We start from the raw sequence: 21,662 nt of genomic DNA on the forward strand, positions 1-21,662 counted from the left end.
GATGAGAAAAAAGAGTAAATTAATTTTAAGTTCTATCAGATCAGGACCTCCACCCCAGAGCAAAACCAGATGACAAGCTCAGTAACAGATACGGTAAATATAGTTATCAACCATTAAAAAAGAACCAAGGGTTTTGAAAATGGTTTCTAAATTCATTCTGATTAGCAGAAAATATCTTTTTTTTTTTTTGGAGAGACAAAGAGTCTCACTTTATTGCCCTGGTAGAGTGCTGTGGTGTCACACAGCTCACAGCAACCTCCAACTCCTGGGCTTAGGCTATTCTCTTGCCTCAGCCTCCCGAGTAGCAGGGACTACGGGAGCCCACACAACGCCCAGCTATTTTTTTGTTGAAGTTTGGCCGGGGCTGGGTTTGAACCCACCACCCTCAGTATATGGGGCTGGCGCCCTACCCACTGAGCAACAGGCACCGCCAGCAGAAAGTGCCATCTAACTAAAATGATTTACAATATGTTCTTTTCAATTCATCTGAAAAGTAAATCAACTAAATAATCACTGCTCTCTTAAATGATCCAATTGCTAAATCCCCAGGCTGTCCCCTCCAATAATTAAATTGCAACTTCATCTCTTATCTTTAATTATCCAACACTTCCCATGCTTATCTTAAATCCCCACTGTTCTGTCTTTTCTGTCAACATCATCCTGTAGCAAACTGATCTCCCGCTTTCTGTGATAAGCTGAGTTCAGTTCCCATGTCAACAGACATCTGCCAGATTGAACTCAACCCCTTGTTCCCGACAAAGTCTTAAATGTTTTCAATATACTCTTGGATTTTCTGGGTTGCTATTGTTAGGGCTATCAGAGATGGCTCTCCAAACATGTTAGACCATCTCATACCCTGAAATTACAACTAATATATCTACACCAGTGTTTTTCAAACTGTCCCACAGGACCAGAGGGTATTGATAAGTACAACGGAAACAGGAAGTGTGAAAAGACATATACGATCATTTGAAAAGTTTGTACTGCTTTTCAAAAACCTCAACATTCTGGTTTCAACCTTCAGAAGCTATTGGAGGCACAGTCTTACATGACTAAATAATCCTTAAATTCCAGATTCCATTTTAGATATCATTTATTATATCTGCTGATAAATGGTTAAACACAAAAACCAACCAGGTAACTCCATAGAAAGAAACATCACTCAGGAAGAAACAATAAAACCTGACTGGCAATGCAAAATATTGGAAAACGTAGGTAGGAAGGGAAAGTTGTAAGACAAACAACTTTGGGTCTTCATTCAGAAGATCATTCCTCTTAGGCCTCTACAATGTAATTTTAAGAGTCTTTTACAATAATTTTATTTAAAAAATCTATTAAAATAAAAAAAACTATTAAAATATGCTGAAAAACAGATAACCTGGATTAGCTGGAGAATAATTTAAAATCTCAGAATAACAGAGGCTTACCTTCTTTATGACGGTTGAAGAGGATACTCTGTGTTTTCAGAATTAAAATTATGTTCTCTGGATCTGGTCCATCCACTATTTTTGCTGATTTGGTACATAAAAATTCATATGCTTTATTTACTTTTTCAAACATATCCTGTATGTAACCAAACATAATTAAATTTTAATTTGGAACATCTCAAATTACAGCTTAAAATAGGACACTGCTGGTTTGTATTTTACTAATAATTTTAGCTACTATTTTTTATTTTTTACATTAAGGAATTTATTCTAACTATAATCCAACTACAAAACTGTTAAGGTGAAAGTATGTCCTCCCCTCAAACAGCACATAATGATCTCAATACCATTTACTAAAAAATTTTTCAAATAGACCATACTAAACTGTCTAGCTTCTGGCCTAACAAAAATTATGATAAAAGCTACTGTTTACGCCAAGGCACTGTGCTAAATGCTATTATTTCATTCACCTCAAAACAGCCATGTGAGGTATATACTATTATTGTTCTCATTTTTCACATGAGGACACTGTAACTTAGAGATAGTTAAGTACCAATTGGTAGCAGCACTAAGATTTACAACCAGATCTGACTCCTAAATCCATGTTATTAAACTACACTATCTGATGTTCCATCACTCTATATTTTGATTCCTGTGTCAGTATCATATTGTTTTACTATTATAGCTTTTTGAAGTTTTTAAATATCTGCTAGATTAAGCCTGACAATTTAATAACAGATTTCAAAATTTTTTCCTATCTTGTTTTTTCTCTCAGATGAATATGAACTACTATGAGGTTATAAAAAAAAAAAAAAATCCCAGGCTTTTGACTGAAAATGCCTTAAACATATAAGTGGCATCTTTTCAATGTCAAGCCTTCCCATTCAGGAATGTATCTCTTTCCAATGAAAACCGCTGACCTTGAAATCATTAGAAATTATTCCAAGTTCCTAGTAATAGACTATCAGTCCTAGTTTTAGTGGTTCATCAGTATCTTTTATGAATCTTCATTGGACAAAGTGGAATTAAGGATGCTGAACCAAGGAGCCAGGCATGGTGGTTTACGCCTATAATCCAAGCACTTGGGAGGGTGAGGCAGGTGGACTGCCTGAGCTCACAGGTTCAAGACCAGCCTGAGCCAGAGCAAGACCTCATCTCTAAAAATAGCCAGGTGTTGTGGTAGGCACCTATAGTCCCTGCTACTTGGGAGGCTCAGGCAAGAGAATCACTTAAGCCCACGAGTTTGAGGTTGCTGTGAACTAGGATGCCACAGCACTCTACCAAGGGCGACAAAGTGAGACTCTATCAAAAATAAAACAAAATGAAATTAAAATTAAAAATTTTAACAAAATTAAAATTTGAACCAAATTTTCTACTTCTTTAGAGTGATATGAAGTTAGATGGCCTTAGAAAAAAAAAATATATATATATATAAAAATTACCCAAAGCAATCTCAATGGCAAAGGTATCACCTACAAATAAATTAAGTTTACCCACATTCCTACTTTTCAATTATTCTTGTTACTTTCCAGTAGAGTTAACAGACATAGGTAAGGAAAGAGAATAAAACCCATAAGTTACTCGTTACAAGGGCAGCTCTTCTGGTAAATTGAGGGAGAATCACCCATGCACAAAATATGAACATGTGGCTAGAATTTTATGAAACATAAACCGGGCACATATTATAAGGCAGATACTGGCCCAAAAAGTGATCTCTTTTCTTTTGATACTACAGCAAAGATAAATCCATCCCAAAGCTCTAATTCCAAAGGCAGTACCTACCCTCCCTTCTGGATTCTTATCGGGGTGATACTTTTGTGCAAGTCTGAAGTAAGCTTTTCTAATCTTGCTCTCATCATGTCTGTTAAACAGAAAAACTTTTATGAATACAATAAGGTACAAGAAAAAAAACACACAAATACCTAAAATGACATTTTTAAGAACCTTACTTATATCAGGAATTGTATGTGATCATATATTAGGCATCAAATTAAACCAGTAAGAATTAAGATTATTTCTTTATCTTTACAGGTCAAAGATAAAACCTAAAACTTTCCTATGCAAAGTTACCATTCATTTTAAATTGTTAAACCACATCTAAGAAATAGTTTTTAAAACACCAAACTGTCTAAATTTTCAGCAAATTTGAGCTCCATATTTCTAAGCTATTAAATCAGTCTTGTCAAAAATGTAAAATTTTAATCTACACTTAAGAAAATGTCTTTTAAACCATTTTTCTCTAATGTATCCAGTCTACTATTAACCTTCACTGATAAATTAATAAAATAAATCTGTATTCTTTCATAATCTATTATTTAGTATCCAAGGCACATTATTATTAAATCTCTTCCTCAGACATAACACAAACTGTGAGACATGGGAGAAATCAAATATGTGAGTGACTACCACATCTCTGACCCAGGGCCAAGAACTCTAATTAATTTCAATTAATAGAGAACAATGAATGTACTACAAAGAACAGAATATAATTTGGCTAACAAATGTGTAATAAATAAAAGTTGCACATAGTTCCATATGATTATTCCCATAGCTATATATATCACACAATAGGCAAAAATTTTTAAAATGGTTGGCTTAAGTATAATTTAGCCTATGACAGTAATACTTTAAGATAAGGCAGACATTTAATATCATAAAATAACTGAAAATAACTCACGGCCCCTGTCCTTGAGGCAGATTAAGCACTTCATAAGCATCATCTATTGACATTGTAGGTGGCTTCTTTTCTACTTCCTTCTTCCAGGCATCAAGGGTATCTTTTAGAAGCTTAACCTTAAAGAAAGAGGATTTAAAAAAAAAAAAAAAAAAGTCTCACTCTGTTGCCCTAGGCTAGAGTGTCATGGCATCAACCTAACTCTCAGTAATCTCAAACTCTTAAGTTAAAGCAATCCTCCCGCCTTAGCCTCCCAAGTAGCTGGAACTATAAGTGCCTGCTACCATGCCTAGCTAATTTTTTTCTATGTTTTAGGAGAGACAGGGTCTTGCTCAGTCTGGTCATGAACTCTTGAGCTGAAGTGATCCTCCCACCTCAGCCTCTCGGACTGCCAGGATTACAGGTGTGTATCTGTTAAAGTAATACTATTTCAGAATATAATTTTTAAGTATTAAAAATTATTGCACATTTAAGTATTGCACTATTATTCTTGTGCAATATTTATTTAAAATGACACTTTTAGGCTACCCAATTAATACTTTCTGACATACAAATAAGCAAAATTGCCTTCTTAGCACTATTACAGAGTTGGGTAGCAAGGTATTTATTATAAGGCTACATTATCTATTTTTTAAGTGATTATTTTTTGTTCTCTGCCAATTTTTGTTTCTACCTTTAGTTTTTAAACATTCAGAAAATATGAAAAACTTTAAAAATTAGTAGGTGATACACTGTCCTAAGAAAGCAAAGACTTTTCAAGGTGATCTGACACATAATTATTAATCAGCATGCCAGCATTCAAACGAATGTGAGAGATAGTGAACACAAGGGAATCTGGGTAGCAAGTGGGAAGAAAAGAGCTAGTATTTTTTGCACGCTTACATGCCGAGGCGTTACATACTTAATGGAATACATTGTATTTAATTCTTACATAAAATTCCAGTAATACAAGAAAACAATGAGATTCTGAGAGATAGCTGCATGTTTGCCAGTTAATAAGTGGTGGAGCTAGATTCAAATCTAGGTCTGACTAAAAAGCCCATACTTTTTCTACTATCTCATGTTGAATCCTGAACAAGTACCAGAGATTACCTGGCTTTATTTGGTCATTGCACTGTAAAGAGGAAGTGACTTGGGGTACAAATGACAACTGTCCTAAAATCTTTTAGACTGTAACGGTAATAGCATAAGTTCTGCCACAGTAACAGAAAAACATGGGCACCTAGATCCCTATAGATATCCCAAGTCTTGAATTAAAGGAATCCCACGGATAAGCAGATAGCACATACTGCTTTATAAATGAGTAGGTCACACTTAATGCCTCTTAATATGTGCCAGGAATTATGCTTATGTGAATTCTCATTTAATCTTCACAACTACCACCAGAGATAACTATGATATTATTATTATTACTATCACCATTTTAGAGATGAGAACTTAGGCTTAGAAAAGTCAAGCCACATGCTGAATGTTAAATAGTTATTATTTTAAAGGCCCAAAAGAAACTCAATCCAAGATTGGCTAACTCCAACACCCATGAGCTTAATCCATCTGCTGTAAAGACCAGCTTTCAACAAGCTATTCTGGTATATAATTGCATTACCTGCATGGAATTTCTTTTGTCTTTCTCATGAAAGATCAAGACTGTAAAGTTATTAATATTCCCTTAAAAAATTACCTTTCAGAAAAAAAAAAATTTACCTTTCAGTTTGAGACTTCAAATATATGTGTATACACTCAGTGTTACACAGTGTTTAGTTTTTAAGAGGGAATACTAAGGAAGCTATTATTCTTATTATCACAAAAGGAAGAAATAACCGGAAGTGATTAGAGGCTATCTTTATAGCTTATGAAGACACAGATCAAACTGCTGACTTACCGGGTCTTTAATTGGCCAATCTGGAAAACGGAGTGTATCACAAAGTTGTTTGAGGTAATAAATATTACAAAATAGTTCATTTTCTAGTTGTGGATAGCTGATAACAGGGATGGGACAATACTGATAAAGTGCTCTCGTGTTACTCTGAAGACGAGGTGTGAAATCAGCAAGATGGGCAGCAATCTTCTCTATCATGAGGCGCCTACAATTACAAAAGCTTCCATTCATGCATTACGAATTATTTTATTTTAAAGGGAAAGTTAACCATGCAAGAGAATTATATAGATCACCTTCAGAATAACTCAATTATTAGCCTAAAATGAGAATTTAATATATTATTCAAGGTATCTAATGTTACCATGTAGAAATAACAGAAATTTATCTACAATATCTGCACAGATTATTGAGAAAGAGACTGATATGCCTAATCCTTCTCATTACAAAAAAAAAAAATCAGCCATTATGGTATGATTTTGGGTATGGCACTTGAATTCGTGAGGGTATCCAGGTGTCCTCAAACTACAGCCCATTGGCCACATGTGGCCCACCTAGGACATTTATCCAGCCCACCAGGTGTTTTTGCCACCGCTGCCTGTCCTGCTTAGCAGCTGACTTGTCCCAGGGCCCGCAGTCCGGTCCTCCAACAGTCTGAGGGACAGTGAACTGACCCCCTGTTTAAAAAGTTTGAGGACCCCTGGATAGCCAGAGAACTCAAGCTTGCTATTATCCCAAAGCAGCTCACCACATGCTAATTATTTAATTAACTTAACTGTAGTCTGGGATCTGGCCTTCAGCTAAGCAGAAATTTGGTTTTGGTCAGTATACAGATATGTCTTTTCAATGTGGACTCACATTAGCCAATGTCAGGAGAAAAATGATTATACAAAAGAACAGTGTTGCTAAATATTCCTACATAATTTTTCTCAATGAAAAGTATGGCTGCCATACAGAATATATTCAAATTGATGGCTAGCACATGGCAAGCCTATAGGTCAACCTATCCAACAAGTCAAATGATAACCAGCAAGTAGTATGTAGAGTGTGAAATCAGTCCAAGGGGGGTGAACACTTGACTTAGAAGGTCTAATGCTACCTAGCTAAGAGGACTGAGGGATTCTCCAGAGGCAGCCTTGACACTGAATCTATGAAGCGTCAAGTCAGTTTCTGGACAGAGCCTGGGTGGACATTGCCATCAGCTTCTGAGCCTCTCCTTTTCCTCGATTTCCACAGGCTTCTCCCATGGCTTCCTCTCCTAAAAGGACATTCCCTAAAAATACAAGCCTGCAGGTTAAAGTTAAAACATGCTGGCTAGGAAATCCTCATTCTGAAATTATTTTGGGTATCTCTGATCGGTATCACACTATGTGGTTATGGTTTTTAAGTAGTGGAATATGGTCCTATTTCCAAATACCTAGACGGTATGTCTTGACTTTATATATTCCACATATGCATTATCAGTTCATTTCCTAAAATCTTACCAATTCTATAAATTAAGATGCACTGGTGGCAGTATTCCCTGTCCTTATGTAGAACTTTATTAAGTTAACAGTAATTCTATCAAGTTATGTTAGAATAGAAAAAAGCATAAGACATTGTGAAAACCTCTCACTTAATCTGACATCAATGATTATTATCATTTCAGACTAATGAAAACATTTATTTTAATAAAAGTCAAACCGTATGGCAAGTAGCAAAAATTCTGAGCATAAAATACAATCGACTGGTAATTTACCTCATTTCACTGCTCCAGATTGCTTCTGGGGTATCAAATTCTCCTAGAAAAATCTCAGAAAACTTTTCAGGTTCATAATTTTCTAAGTAACAAACCATCGCTTCAGGTAGGATATGCCCAAGTATACTTCTTTGAAAAATATCTTGTCCTTTTGTCTTTAAAACAAAACAAAATACAGTTATAATCAGCATAAAGTTATCTTTCAATTTACTAATAAGTGATCTGGTTAAAAAATTTTAAGAAAGCAAACACAACTGCTTTTGTGCCGTGGGAATTCAGATGGAAGCACGGAAAAGTGTGAAGGGGAAGGTGCCTGGTCCAAACTGGCTTGGCAGGGCAGAATCCACAGCCTGAGTCTTTGTGCACACTTCACTTCAAGTGTCAGGTGCTGCCAATGTTATTTAGGCTGACTGGCCTTGGAGCATGGGTAACAGCTATGACCAACACAAGGAAGATCCTGTTAAGATTTAGATCAATTATCCTGCAATACATTGTTGGTGATAGTTCCCACCTGTACCTGCTTGTTTTTAAGAACCAGTCTTTCCAGAAGATCTTAAAAAAACTTGTCCTCATGTAATGTGGCTGGAGTTTACAAAGAGAATTTCTACCCAAAGTAATTATAAGTAACTAAATTGAGAAGCCCCCATCTCTAGTTGGTCAAATACAGTCAGAATAATGATCATATGACTTTGAACAATTACGTCTACAAACTCATCCTAGAAAAAGTGATACACACCTTATTGCTGAATATCACTATGGTCACCAGACCGCCAAAGGTAGTAATTTGAAGCTGACTATGGTAATATTCAGCAATGAGGTATGTAGCACTTTTTCTAGGATGTGAACTTCACTGTCACAAAGTACTACCTTTGAACAAGGTTTCTTGTACATTACTATAGTAAATTTTTAAACTTACATCTTTACCTGAAAGAGATAAAATACTAAAGACTAATATTTTAATAAATAAATGCTTTTCTTACTTCCTTCCAGGCAAATTTAAGATGTTTTAGTTCTCTAAAATAGGACAAAGACACAAAGGGAGAAAACACAATCATGGTTTTACCATTTGGTGCAAAGAAAAATTAGAAGAGGAATCAACTGTTAAACTTTTGGGTGAAGAATTGGTAGTTGTATTCTTTAGAATACTATTATATTTAGTTATTTAGTAATTCTTGTATCTAGAATTCTGCCAAAAAAACTTTTGCTGTAATTGTTTAAAACATTCTCAGGAAAAATGACGTTATTTCTAATAATATAAAATTTGAAAAAAAAAATACATGTATAATTGCCCAGAAATACAGGAGAAAAGAATGCCCCTAATGCCTATACTGGTACTATCACTGGGGATTTTTTTTATTTTACTTTTTAAATACTCTCTTTTTGGCTCGGCGCCTGTGGCTCAAGCGGCTAAGGCGCCAGCCACATACACCTAAGGTGGCAGGTTCGAATCCCCAGCCCGGGCCCACCAAACAACAATGATGGCTGCAACTCAAAAATGGCCAGGCATTGTGGCGGGCACCTGTAAGTCCCAGCTACTTGGGAGGCTGAGGCAGGAGACTCGCTTGAGCCCAGGAGTTGGAGGTTGCTGTGAGCGTGATGCCATGGCACTCTACCCAGGGGGATAGCTTGAGGCTCCATCTCAAAAAAATAAAAAAATAAATACTCTCTTTTTCTATTTGTGTAAAGGTACAGAAATTGTGCCATCATGGGCATCAAGCTGACCATCCAAAGGACAGTAATAAACTGATCATATATGGAGGTGGTCTAAATAAGGAATTCAGCCTACTATGCTGATATACGTATGTGGTTCATGTCTACTCTATGAAAATTAGGTCATCTTAAGGTGGTCAATGTAGGCAAGAGGTCAACAATGGAGGTTTTACTATATTATTAGACAAATTATTTCTAGGGCTTCACTGGCTGCTGTATAAAACATATAGTTTAGTCTCGTGTCTACTGACAAAACGGTGTAATATTCTTTGATTAGTCTCATCAATAGTACCCTGGGTTCTAGTATATTATTCTGTTCTTGATAAAATCCCCCTGAAATCAATGTGCCATGAAAAACCTTCCACCACCCTTCAGTTAGGTTTTGACAATAAGTGTATCTTTGCAAAATGTAGGTATAAAGTCTCAGGTTGTCAAAGGTAAGTCTCATTCTTTTTTGAATTCCTCTAAGTTTTTCTCCTCAGTAAAATGACAGGGAACACTTGTCAGCAGAATATATGAAAAATTGTGTAGTTTCAAAAAAGAAGCCTAGCACTTCTGCCATCTTGGGATCTGAACAACAACAAAAAAGGTTTAAGTATTCCTAAATCATAGCTATGAGGCTCAAGTACATAATGAATTACTTACGAAAATCACCAATTTAAATTTTATACAAAGATAACAACTTATATTCACAAGCCTAAGTTGTGAATATAAAATTTCTTGTTAAACTTGGCAAAATTGGAAGTGAAATCAGAGACATGTTAGTTGAAGGTTATTGGGGTAATACCACAAAGGAAATAGCAGTGTACAAATGGATTAAACATTTTTCTTAGGGGAGAGAAAGCATCTCTGATGAAGAGAGTTCAGAGTGACTGGTAATAAGCAGAAGTGACAAAAACACTGCAAAAATTGGTCAAATTGTGTCAAAACAGTCAGTTGACTATGCGAAGTTATAATTCATAGCTACGATTTTAATATTAAATCTAAAGGGTTGGTAACATTTATTGGCATTTAAAAATATCTGAGACCTTCTATGTGCAATATACCATAAAAAAATGTAAAAGAATGAGTAAAACACTGCCTGCCCTCAAGTACTTATCATCTAGTAAACACACAGAGCTCAGCAAACTTTACAGTGCCAATGCAGGATACCCAGGGTTAAGTATGCAGAGGATTGAGCTGATTTACCTCCTCTGACTTGAAAGCCTGTTTGGTATGTGTGTATTTCAAAAACCTAGAAAGAAAAATAAACAACCTGTCAGATACAGGAACTAATTTAGTTTTAGTAACCTTAGTTTTCTCCAGATCTTTTATAGATAAATAAAAGACACAAAAAGCAACTTATAAATCTGTATTCCCAAATTATTTAATTTCTGATTAAGGCAAGAACTTAAACTAGAAAAAATTTTAAGTACAGCCATATAAAGGATATTTAACATAAAAAAATTATTCAATTTTAAGAAAAAAATAAAATACTAAACTGCATGTATAAGTTAAATATGTATATTAATGTATCTAATAGTAATAGAATTCTTGTTAGCTGTGGTAAATTGTTTCAACTCTGAGTAGTTTCTCCCCTGCTTTTTTTCCCCTGGATGGATCTTCAGACATGTTAAATGCTATTACAGTGAAAATTTAATAAAAACATGTAAGCACAAAAATTTCAATTAAATAAATCTGTTTATGTACAATTCAAATAGTGATTTAAAATAGGTTACCCTTAAAGTTCTTACCGAGCAACAGGAAGCACATTGGAACCGGTGTACATCATGATAAAGAAAAATACTCCACTCAGATAAAGACGGGGTAACTGCGGGTTATCTTGCATGATATGGTGTAACAAAATAGCAACCTTCTCAACAAGGATAGGGTCAAAGGTCAACAACAGCTGAAAAAAGAAAATGTTTTGGTTATTGAGTTGTACAAACTTGCAATATTATCCTTCATTTTACTTTTGTGAGTCTAACAATTAAGTTTGCAAACTTGCCACCATACCTTTATGTAGGCAGCACTATACAACCAGCTGGGTAGCCTCTCACAGCTGTGTTCAAGTCAACATGTGATGGGGTCTTGCTGAGTGGCATCCATTATTATTGCATGCTTTTGTGTGTCATTGTGAGATTGTCAGAGCTTGAATTAGAGCAACTAACATTCCTAAAATTTCTTGTTAAACTTGGCAAAAGTGGAAGTGAAATCAGGGACATGTTAGTCCATGTTTAATTGGGATACTGCCATGAAGAAAACAGCAGTGTACAAATGGATTAAATGTTTTTCTGAGGGGAGAGAAAGTGTCTCTGATGTAGAGAGTTCAGGGTGACTGGTAATAAGCAAAACTGACAAAAACACTATAAAAATTGGTCAAATTCTGCATCACAATCTTTGGTTGGCTATGGGAAGCACAGCAGAACATAGAAACAGACAGGAAAATCTTAACTGAAAATCTTGGCATGAGAAAGGTGCGTGCAAAAATGATCCCAAAGGAACTCTCCTTTGCACTGATGAACATATGCAAAGGAGAGTCAAAGTTTGCCAAGATCTTTTGTAGAGGCAAGACGATGTTTTGGGCTGTGTTATCACTGGTGACAAAACCTGGGTGTACCAATACGATCCTGAAATAAAGCGTCAAAGTGCACAATGGAAGTCAACCAATTCTCTATCACCAAAAAGTTCTGTCAGTCCAAATCAAGTGTTAAAACAATATTGTTAACCTTTTTTAATATCAGAGGGATTGTTTGTTATGGATTTGTTCCAATCAGACAAACATTTACCCAGTTTACTATTTGGAAGTGCTAAAAAGGCTGTGTGAAAAAGACAATCTGAGCTCACAGGTTTGAGAACAGCTTGAGCCAGAGAAAAACCTCATCTCTTAAAAAAATAAAAATAAAATAAAATAAAGCCAGGCACTGCGACAGGCACCTGTAGTTCCAGCGACTTGGGAAGCTGAGGCAAGAGAGCTTGCTCAACGCTGAGGCAAACTGCTTGAGCCCAAGAGTTTGAGGTTGCTATGAGCCATGATGCCATGACACTCTACCAAGGATGACAACATTTGCATCCTGACAATTTACCAGCTCACAAGGCACTGTCTGTGAGGGAGTTTTTAGCCAATAAACAAATAACTATATTGAAACACCCTCTATCCTCACCTGATCTGGCCCCCAGTGACTCTTTTCTTTACCCAAAGATAAAGGAAATGTTGAAATGAAGACATTTTGATGACATGAAGGGTAATACAATAAGAGCTTTGATGGCCATTCCAGAAAAAGAGTTCCAAAATTGCTTTGAAGGGTACACTAGGCACTGGCACTATAAGGGCATAGCTTCCCTAAGGGAGTACTTTGAAGGTGACCATAGTGATATTCAGCAATGAAGTATGCAGTACTTTTTCTAGGATGAGCTGTTGAACTTAATTGTCAGACCTCGTATATCTTTTAAGTGCTGAGGTTATAATTTCTCATGTAGGCTATGGAATTCAGTAAATTGGTCTAGTAAACCCATATAGACCAGAAAATGATACAATCTACAACAGGTAATGGAGAGATAGTCAAGTATCAATTGAGAATTGGCAAAAAATTATTCAGAAAAGGCCAAAACATGCCTCCAGCTAGTTTTGGCATGATGTTATATGGAAAAATTGGTTTTGGGGTGAGAATCTTCATAAATAGCCTTCTTTGGGTTAGCTTCAGTTCAGCTGCATTAACATAAAGAATTCCTTCAGAGGGATTATTTGAGGCCTCTTTTGCTTATCTGTGGTGTTGGAAAATTATGCACTGACCTTTTATTTGTTCATTAACTTTTGTACATTCTCTTCTTCCCACATACAGCAGGTAAAAAACAAACAAACAAACACTCCTGGCTACTTGAGAACTTAATTAAGGAGCAAAAGCAGAAGACAAGTGTCAGAGAAACAGCACTAGCTCTAGAAGTACAAATAAAGTCAAGAGGGTATAGAAGTACCAGGTAGTACTTCTACTACTAAAACTTACCCAAAAAATGTGGCCTTCAGAAATCTGAGTTGGATGCACTCAAGAAAATGTCTGGGCTCGGCGTCTGTGGCTCAAGCGGCTAAGGCGCCAGCCACATACACCTAAGGTGGTGGGTTCGAATCCCCAGCCCGGGCCCGCCAAACAACAATGATGGCTGCAACCAAAAAATGGCCAGGCATTGTGGCGGGCACCTGTAGTCCCAGCTACTCGGGAGGCTGAGGCAAGAGAATCGCCTAAGCCCAAGAGCTAGAGGTTGCTGTGAGCTGTGATGCCATAGCACTCTACCAAGGGTGACAAAGTGAGACTCTGTCTCTGAAGAAAAAAATGAAAGAAAAATGTCTGGGACCACTGTAATCAATCTGGACTAATAAAAAAACCACATAGAATTGTTATGAATGAATATTTCATAAACAAAGTTAGTTTTATCTATAATGTTTAATAAAAATTGCATTTCTTTTTTTTTTTTTTTTTTGAGACAGTCTCAAGCTGTTGCCCTCGGTAGAGTGCTATAGCATTACAGCTCACAGCAACCTCAAACTTTTGGGCTTAAGTGATTCTCTTGCCTCAGCCTCCCAAGTACATGAAACTATAGGCACCTGCCACAATGCGTGGCTATTTTTGGAGGTTGTTGCAGTTGTCATTGTTGTTTTAGCTAGCCCGAGGCCAGGTTCAAACTCATCAGCCTTGGTTTATGTGGCCGGCGCTCTACCCACTGAGCTATGGGTGCCGCCAAGGCCTTTCAATTTTTTATAAATATTACACTTGGTTCTAAAGAATCCCCAATTTGGGATCAAATGCTATCAGAAAAAAAATTACAATAAAGAGAGTAAGGACTAGCTCAGATTAATAAGACAAAGTTCTAGACTTTCATGAGACTGAATAGCTACATGTCTTTTAAGTAAATGACTTAAATTTCTGTGTTTTGGTGTCTTATTCTTTTCTGTTCAACAAGGTATTCAGCTTAAGTGTTTCATGCTATGACCTATTTTAAGAAGGAAAATTACAGTCACACAGTATGTTCACTAGTGTTAACTGCAGCTATAGTTCAAGAATTGACCTTATAGGAATTAGGATAAAAAATTATACATACATACACAAACACACAGATCTATGAATATATTTAACCAAGGAGGTGAAAGATCTGTACAAGGAGAAGGACAAATCACTAATGAAAGAATCACAGACAACAGAAATAGAAAATCATCCAATGCTCCTGGATTAGAAGAATCTATCATTAAAACATCAAAAGCAATTAGACTGAATGTAGTCCTTATCAAATACCAATGTCATTTTTCACAGAAATAGAAAAAATACTTCTAAAATTCATAGGGAACCAAAAGGAACCCCAATAGCCAATGTAATTCCTAAGCAAAAAATAATAAAACTGAAGACATCACATTCCCTGATTTCAAATTATATTATAATACAGTATATTGGCTATAGTAGCTACAACAGCAGGGTGCTAGCATGAAAGACACATAGACCAATGGAACAGAGTAAAGACCTCAAATAAAATGATAACCTACAACTGACTCAGCTTCAACAAAGCAGATAACACTCACTGGAGAAAGAAAACCCTACTCAATAAATGGTGCTGGGAAATTGTAGAAGAATGAAACTGGATCCCCGTCTCTCATCATCTATTAAAAAATTAACTCAAGATGGGCTAAAGACTTTAATATAAGACCTGAATCCATAGAAACTCTAGAAGAAAACCTAGAAAAAAACTCTTCTGGACACTGGCTAGGCAAAAAATTTATTTGACTAAGCCTCCAAAAGCAAAATCGACAAAAATAGACAAATGGGACCTAATTAAACTACAAAGTTTCTGCATGGCAAAAGAATAATCAAAAGAGCAAACAGATAACTTACAGAACAGGAGAAAACATTCACAGACTATCTGAATCTACAAGGTATCAAACAATTTAGCAAGAAAAAAACAAACACCATTAAAAAGTTGGCAAATGACAAACAGGCATTTTTTAAAAGATATACCAATGGCCAATAAACAGGAAAAGACGCTCAATATCACTAACCATTAGGGAAATAAAATTTAAAAACACAGCGAGATACCATCCAAGTAGAATAGCCATTATTAAAAAATCAAAATCAATAGATGTTGCTGAAGATGTGATACAAAGAATACTTAAATACTGTTTGTGGGAATGAAAATTAGTTCAACTTCTATGGAGATCAGTATGGAAATTTCCCAAAGACCTAAAAGTAGATCTACCATTTGATACTAATCAAATCCCACTACTGGGTTAGCTACCTAAAAGAAAAGAATGTTTACTGGAGCACAATGCACGATTACAAAAGATATGCAATCAACCAGATATGCAATCAGTTAGATATGCCCCTAACTGATGATGGAATAAAAAAAGTAGTGTGTGCGTGTGTATATTATATATACACACACCATGGGGTACTACTGAACCATAAAAAGGAATGCAACAATATCTTTGCCACAACTTGGACAAAACTGGAGGCTGTTATTCTAAGAGAAATAACGCAGAAACAAAAATACACATTCCCTCACTTAAATATAGGAGCTAAATCTATGAATATGCAAGGACACACAGAATGGTATAATGAACACTGGAGACTCTCAGAGGGAGGAATGTGGGAGGGATAAAACATTACCTAAGGGGTATAACATATACTATTTGGGCAATGAGTACAAAAGCCCAGACTTCACCACTATACAATATATACAGGCAATAAAATTTAATTTGTATCCCCTAATTCTATTTACAGTTTTAAAAAGGAGGGAAAAAGTTAAAAAAAAATTGAACCTATATCACATGGTAACGCTGACGATTTTACGTAAAGTCACATGAAGTACGGAAATTTCTTCTCAACCAATGGAAATAATGTTCCTGAAAACTACTGTAATTACCTAACTGCTTTTAGCAAGATTAAGCCTCTTAGAATATAAATAATTAACGGAAAAACAACAAAACCTCTAAAATGTATTTTTGAACTCAGCATTAAAAATACAGAAGGCATATCCTGTTAAAGGAAGCTACATTTATCAATACAATTCTTTTCAAATAATTGGTCAGATACTACTAAAAAGTATTAATTAAAACAGAGTTGCCCTCTCCCAAGCTTCATGTTATACTGACCACATCTCTTAAGTTTTTCAATCATCCCTTCCTGGCTTAAGTTTAATGCCATTTGCTTTACTCTCTTCCTTTTCAGTTTGGAAAATTTTTTAGGAGAGGTTGATTTTTTGAGCATGTTATCTCCATGTTGAGAGGGTTCATCACAGAAAATAAATCCTTCTTTTGTATCAGCTCACATGGTCTACATGGTCCTCTAGGGGTGGTGATGAGGAGAGTAACTTAGAAGAACAGTAATTACGGGTCGTTTCTTTACATTTCCCAGTTCAAATTTTAAAATAGTGGTGTGTAAATATAGAAATTGACAAAAATATAACAAATTCGTAAGGCATTACTATATTCAAAAGACATTCTCATTATCACTGACTTATACAGGCATATAAGTAGTAAATATATGAATATAAAAATACAAAAACTGTGTAGCTCTTCTCTTTCCCCACAAATAAAAAAAGTATAAGTGGCACAAGTTATTGGCATAGATCTTAAAATCAAGCCATATGTAAAGTTAAAAAAAAAAATAGATCTGCCAACAGAATAATCAGTAAGCAGAGGTAAATATTTCCCTGAAATCTCATCTAGAACCTAACTTATTTGACTTAATGCTAAGCTGGTATTTACATAGCTTAATTCTAAATAGCAGAATGTAAAAGAAAACAGAAGAAGAAAAGATACTTTAATAAATCCTATATAATTCCAATTCAATAGTTTGAATCAGTTGTTCTTTCTGAAAACATATAACTAAGAAGAGTCAAAATCTGAGGCATAAGCTAGTTGAGACTGTTATGATTATTTAAGATACAAACCATCATGTCAACATCTGTGGCCTGCTGGTATACTTCCCAATAAACCTAACAACATCAACCAGCACAACAAACTAAATCACCTTTCGGTTTTAACAGTGTAGTTTTAAGAAGGGATAATAAATAAAACTCTTTTAGGTAATTCTGGATTCTGGAGACTTCCAATTTTTAGGTTTCTGGAAATAATGATCTTCCACAGTATATTCTGAGTATCAACTCAAGAATAAGTGAAGTAAGTAATTTAGGCTTTAGGCTTTTTGAAAATGGAATAGTCAATAACAAAAAACAAAGACTAGAACTGGTAATAAAATTGAAAAAAATGGTTCTTAAAATATTACTCCTAGCCTGGTAACATAAAAGGAACTCACCTGAATAATATGGGGAAGGCAAGTGCTATCTGATAGTAGTCTTTTCACTCTGGGTAAAGGCCGAATGATGGCATTATCTTGATCCCTAGAAAATATTTTCTATAGGTCAACATGTAACATATTTATTAAAATTTGCATGATCAGAGCATATGACATTCTACTAGGCATGAAGCAGGTTACCTTACTTTTTTGTTAATGAAGACTAAGCTCTCATACAGCTGGGAACATGATTAGGTATTTTGGTTTAAATCTATTTGGCTGCTTAATATGACTTCATTTCCTTCCATAAGATTTCCTTGAAAAACAGTACCCTAGAAGAGCCAAAGACTCTTATTTATTATTTAATTGATTAAACTTGGTGTTGTCCAACACACTGTCAGTGGGTATTTCCCCCCAAAGGGCATATCAAGCTTTGTCACAAATTTAAAAACCTTAATCTAACTATGCTCAGTTATTTTCCAAATATAGCCTTAATTTTAATGCTACATGATTTCGAAATACTGATTGTATGGCTTTGAGTCTGAACTAATTTTTAAAGGGAATTGGCATCATGTAAACCTCATGTGTTACAAAATGTGACGGTTTTTCAGTAATTTCCAACACATGAATGTTTAGTATAGTAAAAAAAAATTATATGTATTATCTATGTAAATATTTTATAAGGATCAAAAAGTTCCAGGCAAGGGTTATAAATACTATTGTCACTAGAGAATAACTTCTTACCTGCTGTAGGCAGGTGGGGCAAGATATGGGCCTAGACTTTCTCTACAAGGAGTAGCTAACCTGACAGAACAGATAAAGTGGCACTTACCACTGTTTGTGATTGCAGTGTTTACTTCAAAACATCCGCACTTAATTCACATAAATATTACAATTGTTGCTACTGTTAAGAGTAGAGCTAGTAAGGCCCAGTTATGTAATATTATTTGAAATCTCCCAGAAAAAGGTGCTCTTTAGCTACTTGATCAATATAATGTGCAATTTTTAAAAATGTATGTTTCAAAAAATTCCAGGGTCAAAGCAATACTCCTTTAAGGCTACCACAAAGAGCACACCTTGTTTTAAATCACTAGAATGATCCTATAACATTTCTGAGAAAGCATCCATACAAGTGGGGAGAAAAATATGTTTTTGAGTCTCCTGTTAATTATGGAAATATTCAATTACATTTTACCTGCTTGGAAAATATCCACACATTGTGACCAACATGTTCAATATAAGAGTAGCAAGGTCAGTTTCATTCAGGACAGCCTGTCCACTGGCTAACAGACACCACTTAAGCTGAGGTATCGCCTGCAGTGGTCGCCATCCATCCATGCCTTGAGCCCAGCATCTTGTTTTTGCATTTAACATTCCTTTGGTCCACAATTCTTGCATCTTAATGGATAGAGGCATTATTACAAACAGACAAAATAAAATGCAAAATGTTGCCAACGTTTATAATAAATACATACTAAACTATGAAACAAATATGCAAGAATATCATGAAAAAAATTCTGATGACAAGCCTTTAGGAACCCAAATTTGGCTAATAATACAAATTAACAATTTTTTATTATTTGGCTAATAAAAAAAATTTAGTTGGCTAAACTAGCACAGCATAAAGAACAGTAGAAAGAGTAAAAATGGTAAGGAGAGCATAAAATGACCAAGTTATATGATAGCAAAAGGCGTGATTTTCTATAAAACTATCTGGCCAAATTCAGAATGAGCCTGGGAGGCTAAGGATAGGAGAGCAGGATCAAATATTAACAGATAAAGAGGGAGAGTGACCTTAGTTCTTGGACTGAACAGGTAATTTTTAGTCAACTTCAGGCTGCCTATTAAAATTTATCTGGTCATACCACATAGAAGCATTAAAATTTGAGAAAAATTACTAAGATAGCAATTGTTTTTATATAAAGTTCATTAAACACCATAACAATAGCTTTTAATTTTTTGTTTGTTTTGAGACAGGGTTTTATTGTTTCCTGGGCTACAGTATAGTGGCATCATCATCACTGCAACTTCCAATTCCAAGGCTCAAGAGACCCTCCTGCCTCAGCCTCCCAAATAGCTGGGAACTACAGGCAAGAGATACCATGCGCAGTTAGTTTTTCTTATTTGTTGTAGAGATGGGATCTTGCTACATTATCCTGCTGGTCTCAAATTCCTGGACTTAAGTGATCCTCTCTTTTCAACCTCCCAAAGGCTAGGATTACAGGCATGAGCCACTATTGCCTGGCCAATAAGAGCTTTTAAACAAAGTTTTGAAGACATGATTTTGTATGCATGTGTTGTTCTCCAGAAGTGTAAGCCATGCAATCTTTCATGTGGAAATGGGCACTTGGAGCTGACGACAGTAATTCAAATCACAGTTTAAAAATATTCCACATCTCTATGAGAGCTAAGCAAGACAGTTTATAAGAAAGACTTGAGATCATCACAACATTTTCTCGAAGACAAATACCTCATGAAATCCATATGGGCCACTTCTCTCTTTGTCTGCATTACCAAAATACCATTCCTTTTCACTTTCTCTTTTCATGTCTGGAGCAGCTTCAAGCACATTGCTCTAAGTTGTAAAAAGATTTTGTTATTTTTTAAGGCAGAAATATAAGAGGGCAAAATGTCTTTGTCATAAGACAAAGTTGCACAGCACTAATTTCCCCTGAAATTTTAGGTGACCTTATGTGAAGAGTTAAGTCTAACAAAGCTATTTCCTTTTTTTTCTAATTAATTTTTTTTGTTTGTTTTTTTAGAGACACGGTCTTGCTCTGTCATCCAGGCTAGAGCGCAGTGATATAACTCACTGTACCCTTAAACTCCTGGACTCAAGTGATCCTCTTACCTTAGCCTTCCAAGAAAGTGGAAGTACAGGTGTGTACACCACACCTATCTAATTTAAAAAAAATTTTTTTTGTAGAAATAGGGTCTTGCTATACTTCAGGCTGGTCTCGAACTCCTAAACTCAAGCAATCTTCTTGCCTCAGCCTCCTAAAGTGCTGGAATTATAGGCGTGAGTCACCAAGCCTGGCCAATTTCCTTATTAATATGCATTTGAAGTAGATGATTTCTTAAATTCTAAGACATCCATATTCTTAGATGGCTTCTAAGCTAAATTCAAAGATATCCATGGTCATCGATAAATTCTCAGGACACTAAAATTTTAGTAGCAAAGAATACTGAAAATAGTTATATAAAGAACATATACCATTAATCTTAAACGACAATGCTTAAAATATTAAAGTTCTATTGGGAAAAAACCTCACTCCAAGCAAAAGTTTCAATAAGCATCTAAGATCAAAGAGAGAAAATGCTAAGAGTAAAGTTTTTAGCACTTTTAAATATTTAGTTTCAATCTATTACCCTAACTATAAACAATTCTGACAATTTTCTCTATCAGTGTTTTTATAAGAACCTTGAATAGAATTTTTACATAGTGTATTTTAATATAAGATGGATTTTAAATACCCCTACAACTATCAGCTTTCAGCTTAACTTATATATAGTGGTATTAGAAAGTGGTAAAGAGCATAGCCTTCTGGGTTCTATGTATGGCTCTTCCACTTATTGCGTGACCTTCGGCAATATATTTAGCTTCTTCGTTCCTTAGTTTCTTCATCTATAAAATTCAAATAATGATGGTAACCACTTCACAGGGATGTTGGGAGATTTTATTAAAGAGTTGATGTATTGTGTGTACCAGAACAGTACTTGGTATACCATAATGGTAAGTAATGAGAATTAAGATTATCATTATTTATACCTGTAATAAAAAAATGCCACATTCTAAATATTCTAATGGCACTTTTGGTTACAATTCAGAGAAAATCTAACACAAACATATCTCCTTACACCAGGAAATTAAACAAAAACAAAACATCAAAGAAATCAAATGGGGGCGGCACCTGTGGCTCAAAGGAGTAGGGTGCTGGTCCCATATACCGGAGGTGGCCAAACCCAGTCCCCACCAAAAAAAAAA

General features: G+C 35.3%; 1 protein-coding gene across 1 annotated transcript in view; it reads right to left on the reverse strand.

Annotated features, from left to right (window-relative positions):
- Nucleotides 1-21,662, reverse strand: part of DNAJC13 (DnaJ heat shock protein family (Hsp40) member C13) — a 129,383-nt gene that overhangs the window by 37,112 nt on the left and 70,609 nt on the right. The window contains exons 27-36 of the mRNA XM_003781698.2: nucleotides 20,148-20,252; nucleotides 18,873-19,075; nucleotides 17,699-17,783; nucleotides 11,156-11,310; nucleotides 10,611-10,656; nucleotides 7,713-7,867; nucleotides 5,981-6,182; nucleotides 4,105-4,220; nucleotides 3,210-3,288; nucleotides 1,428-1,563 (exon numbers count right to left, since the gene is read on the reverse strand). Of these exons, the coding sequence (XP_003781746.1) occupies nucleotides 1,428-1,563; nucleotides 3,210-3,288; nucleotides 4,105-4,220; nucleotides 5,981-6,182; nucleotides 7,713-7,867; nucleotides 10,611-10,656; nucleotides 11,156-11,310; nucleotides 17,699-17,783; nucleotides 18,873-19,075; nucleotides 20,148-20,252 (1,282 nt within the window). The remainder of the gene's footprint in view (nucleotides 1-1,427; nucleotides 1,564-3,209; nucleotides 3,289-4,104; nucleotides 4,221-5,980; nucleotides 6,183-7,712; nucleotides 7,868-10,610; nucleotides 10,657-11,155; nucleotides 11,311-17,698; nucleotides 17,784-18,872; nucleotides 19,076-20,147; nucleotides 20,253-21,662) is intronic.

The sequence above is a fragment of the Otolemur garnettii genome, unplaced genomic scaffold, assembly GCF_000181295.1.
Source record: "Otolemur garnettii isolate 467f Iridium unplaced genomic scaffold, OtoGar3 scaffold00002, whole genome shotgun sequence".
Lineage (NCBI taxonomy): Eukaryota > Metazoa > Chordata > Mammalia > Primates > Galagidae > Otolemur > Otolemur garnettii.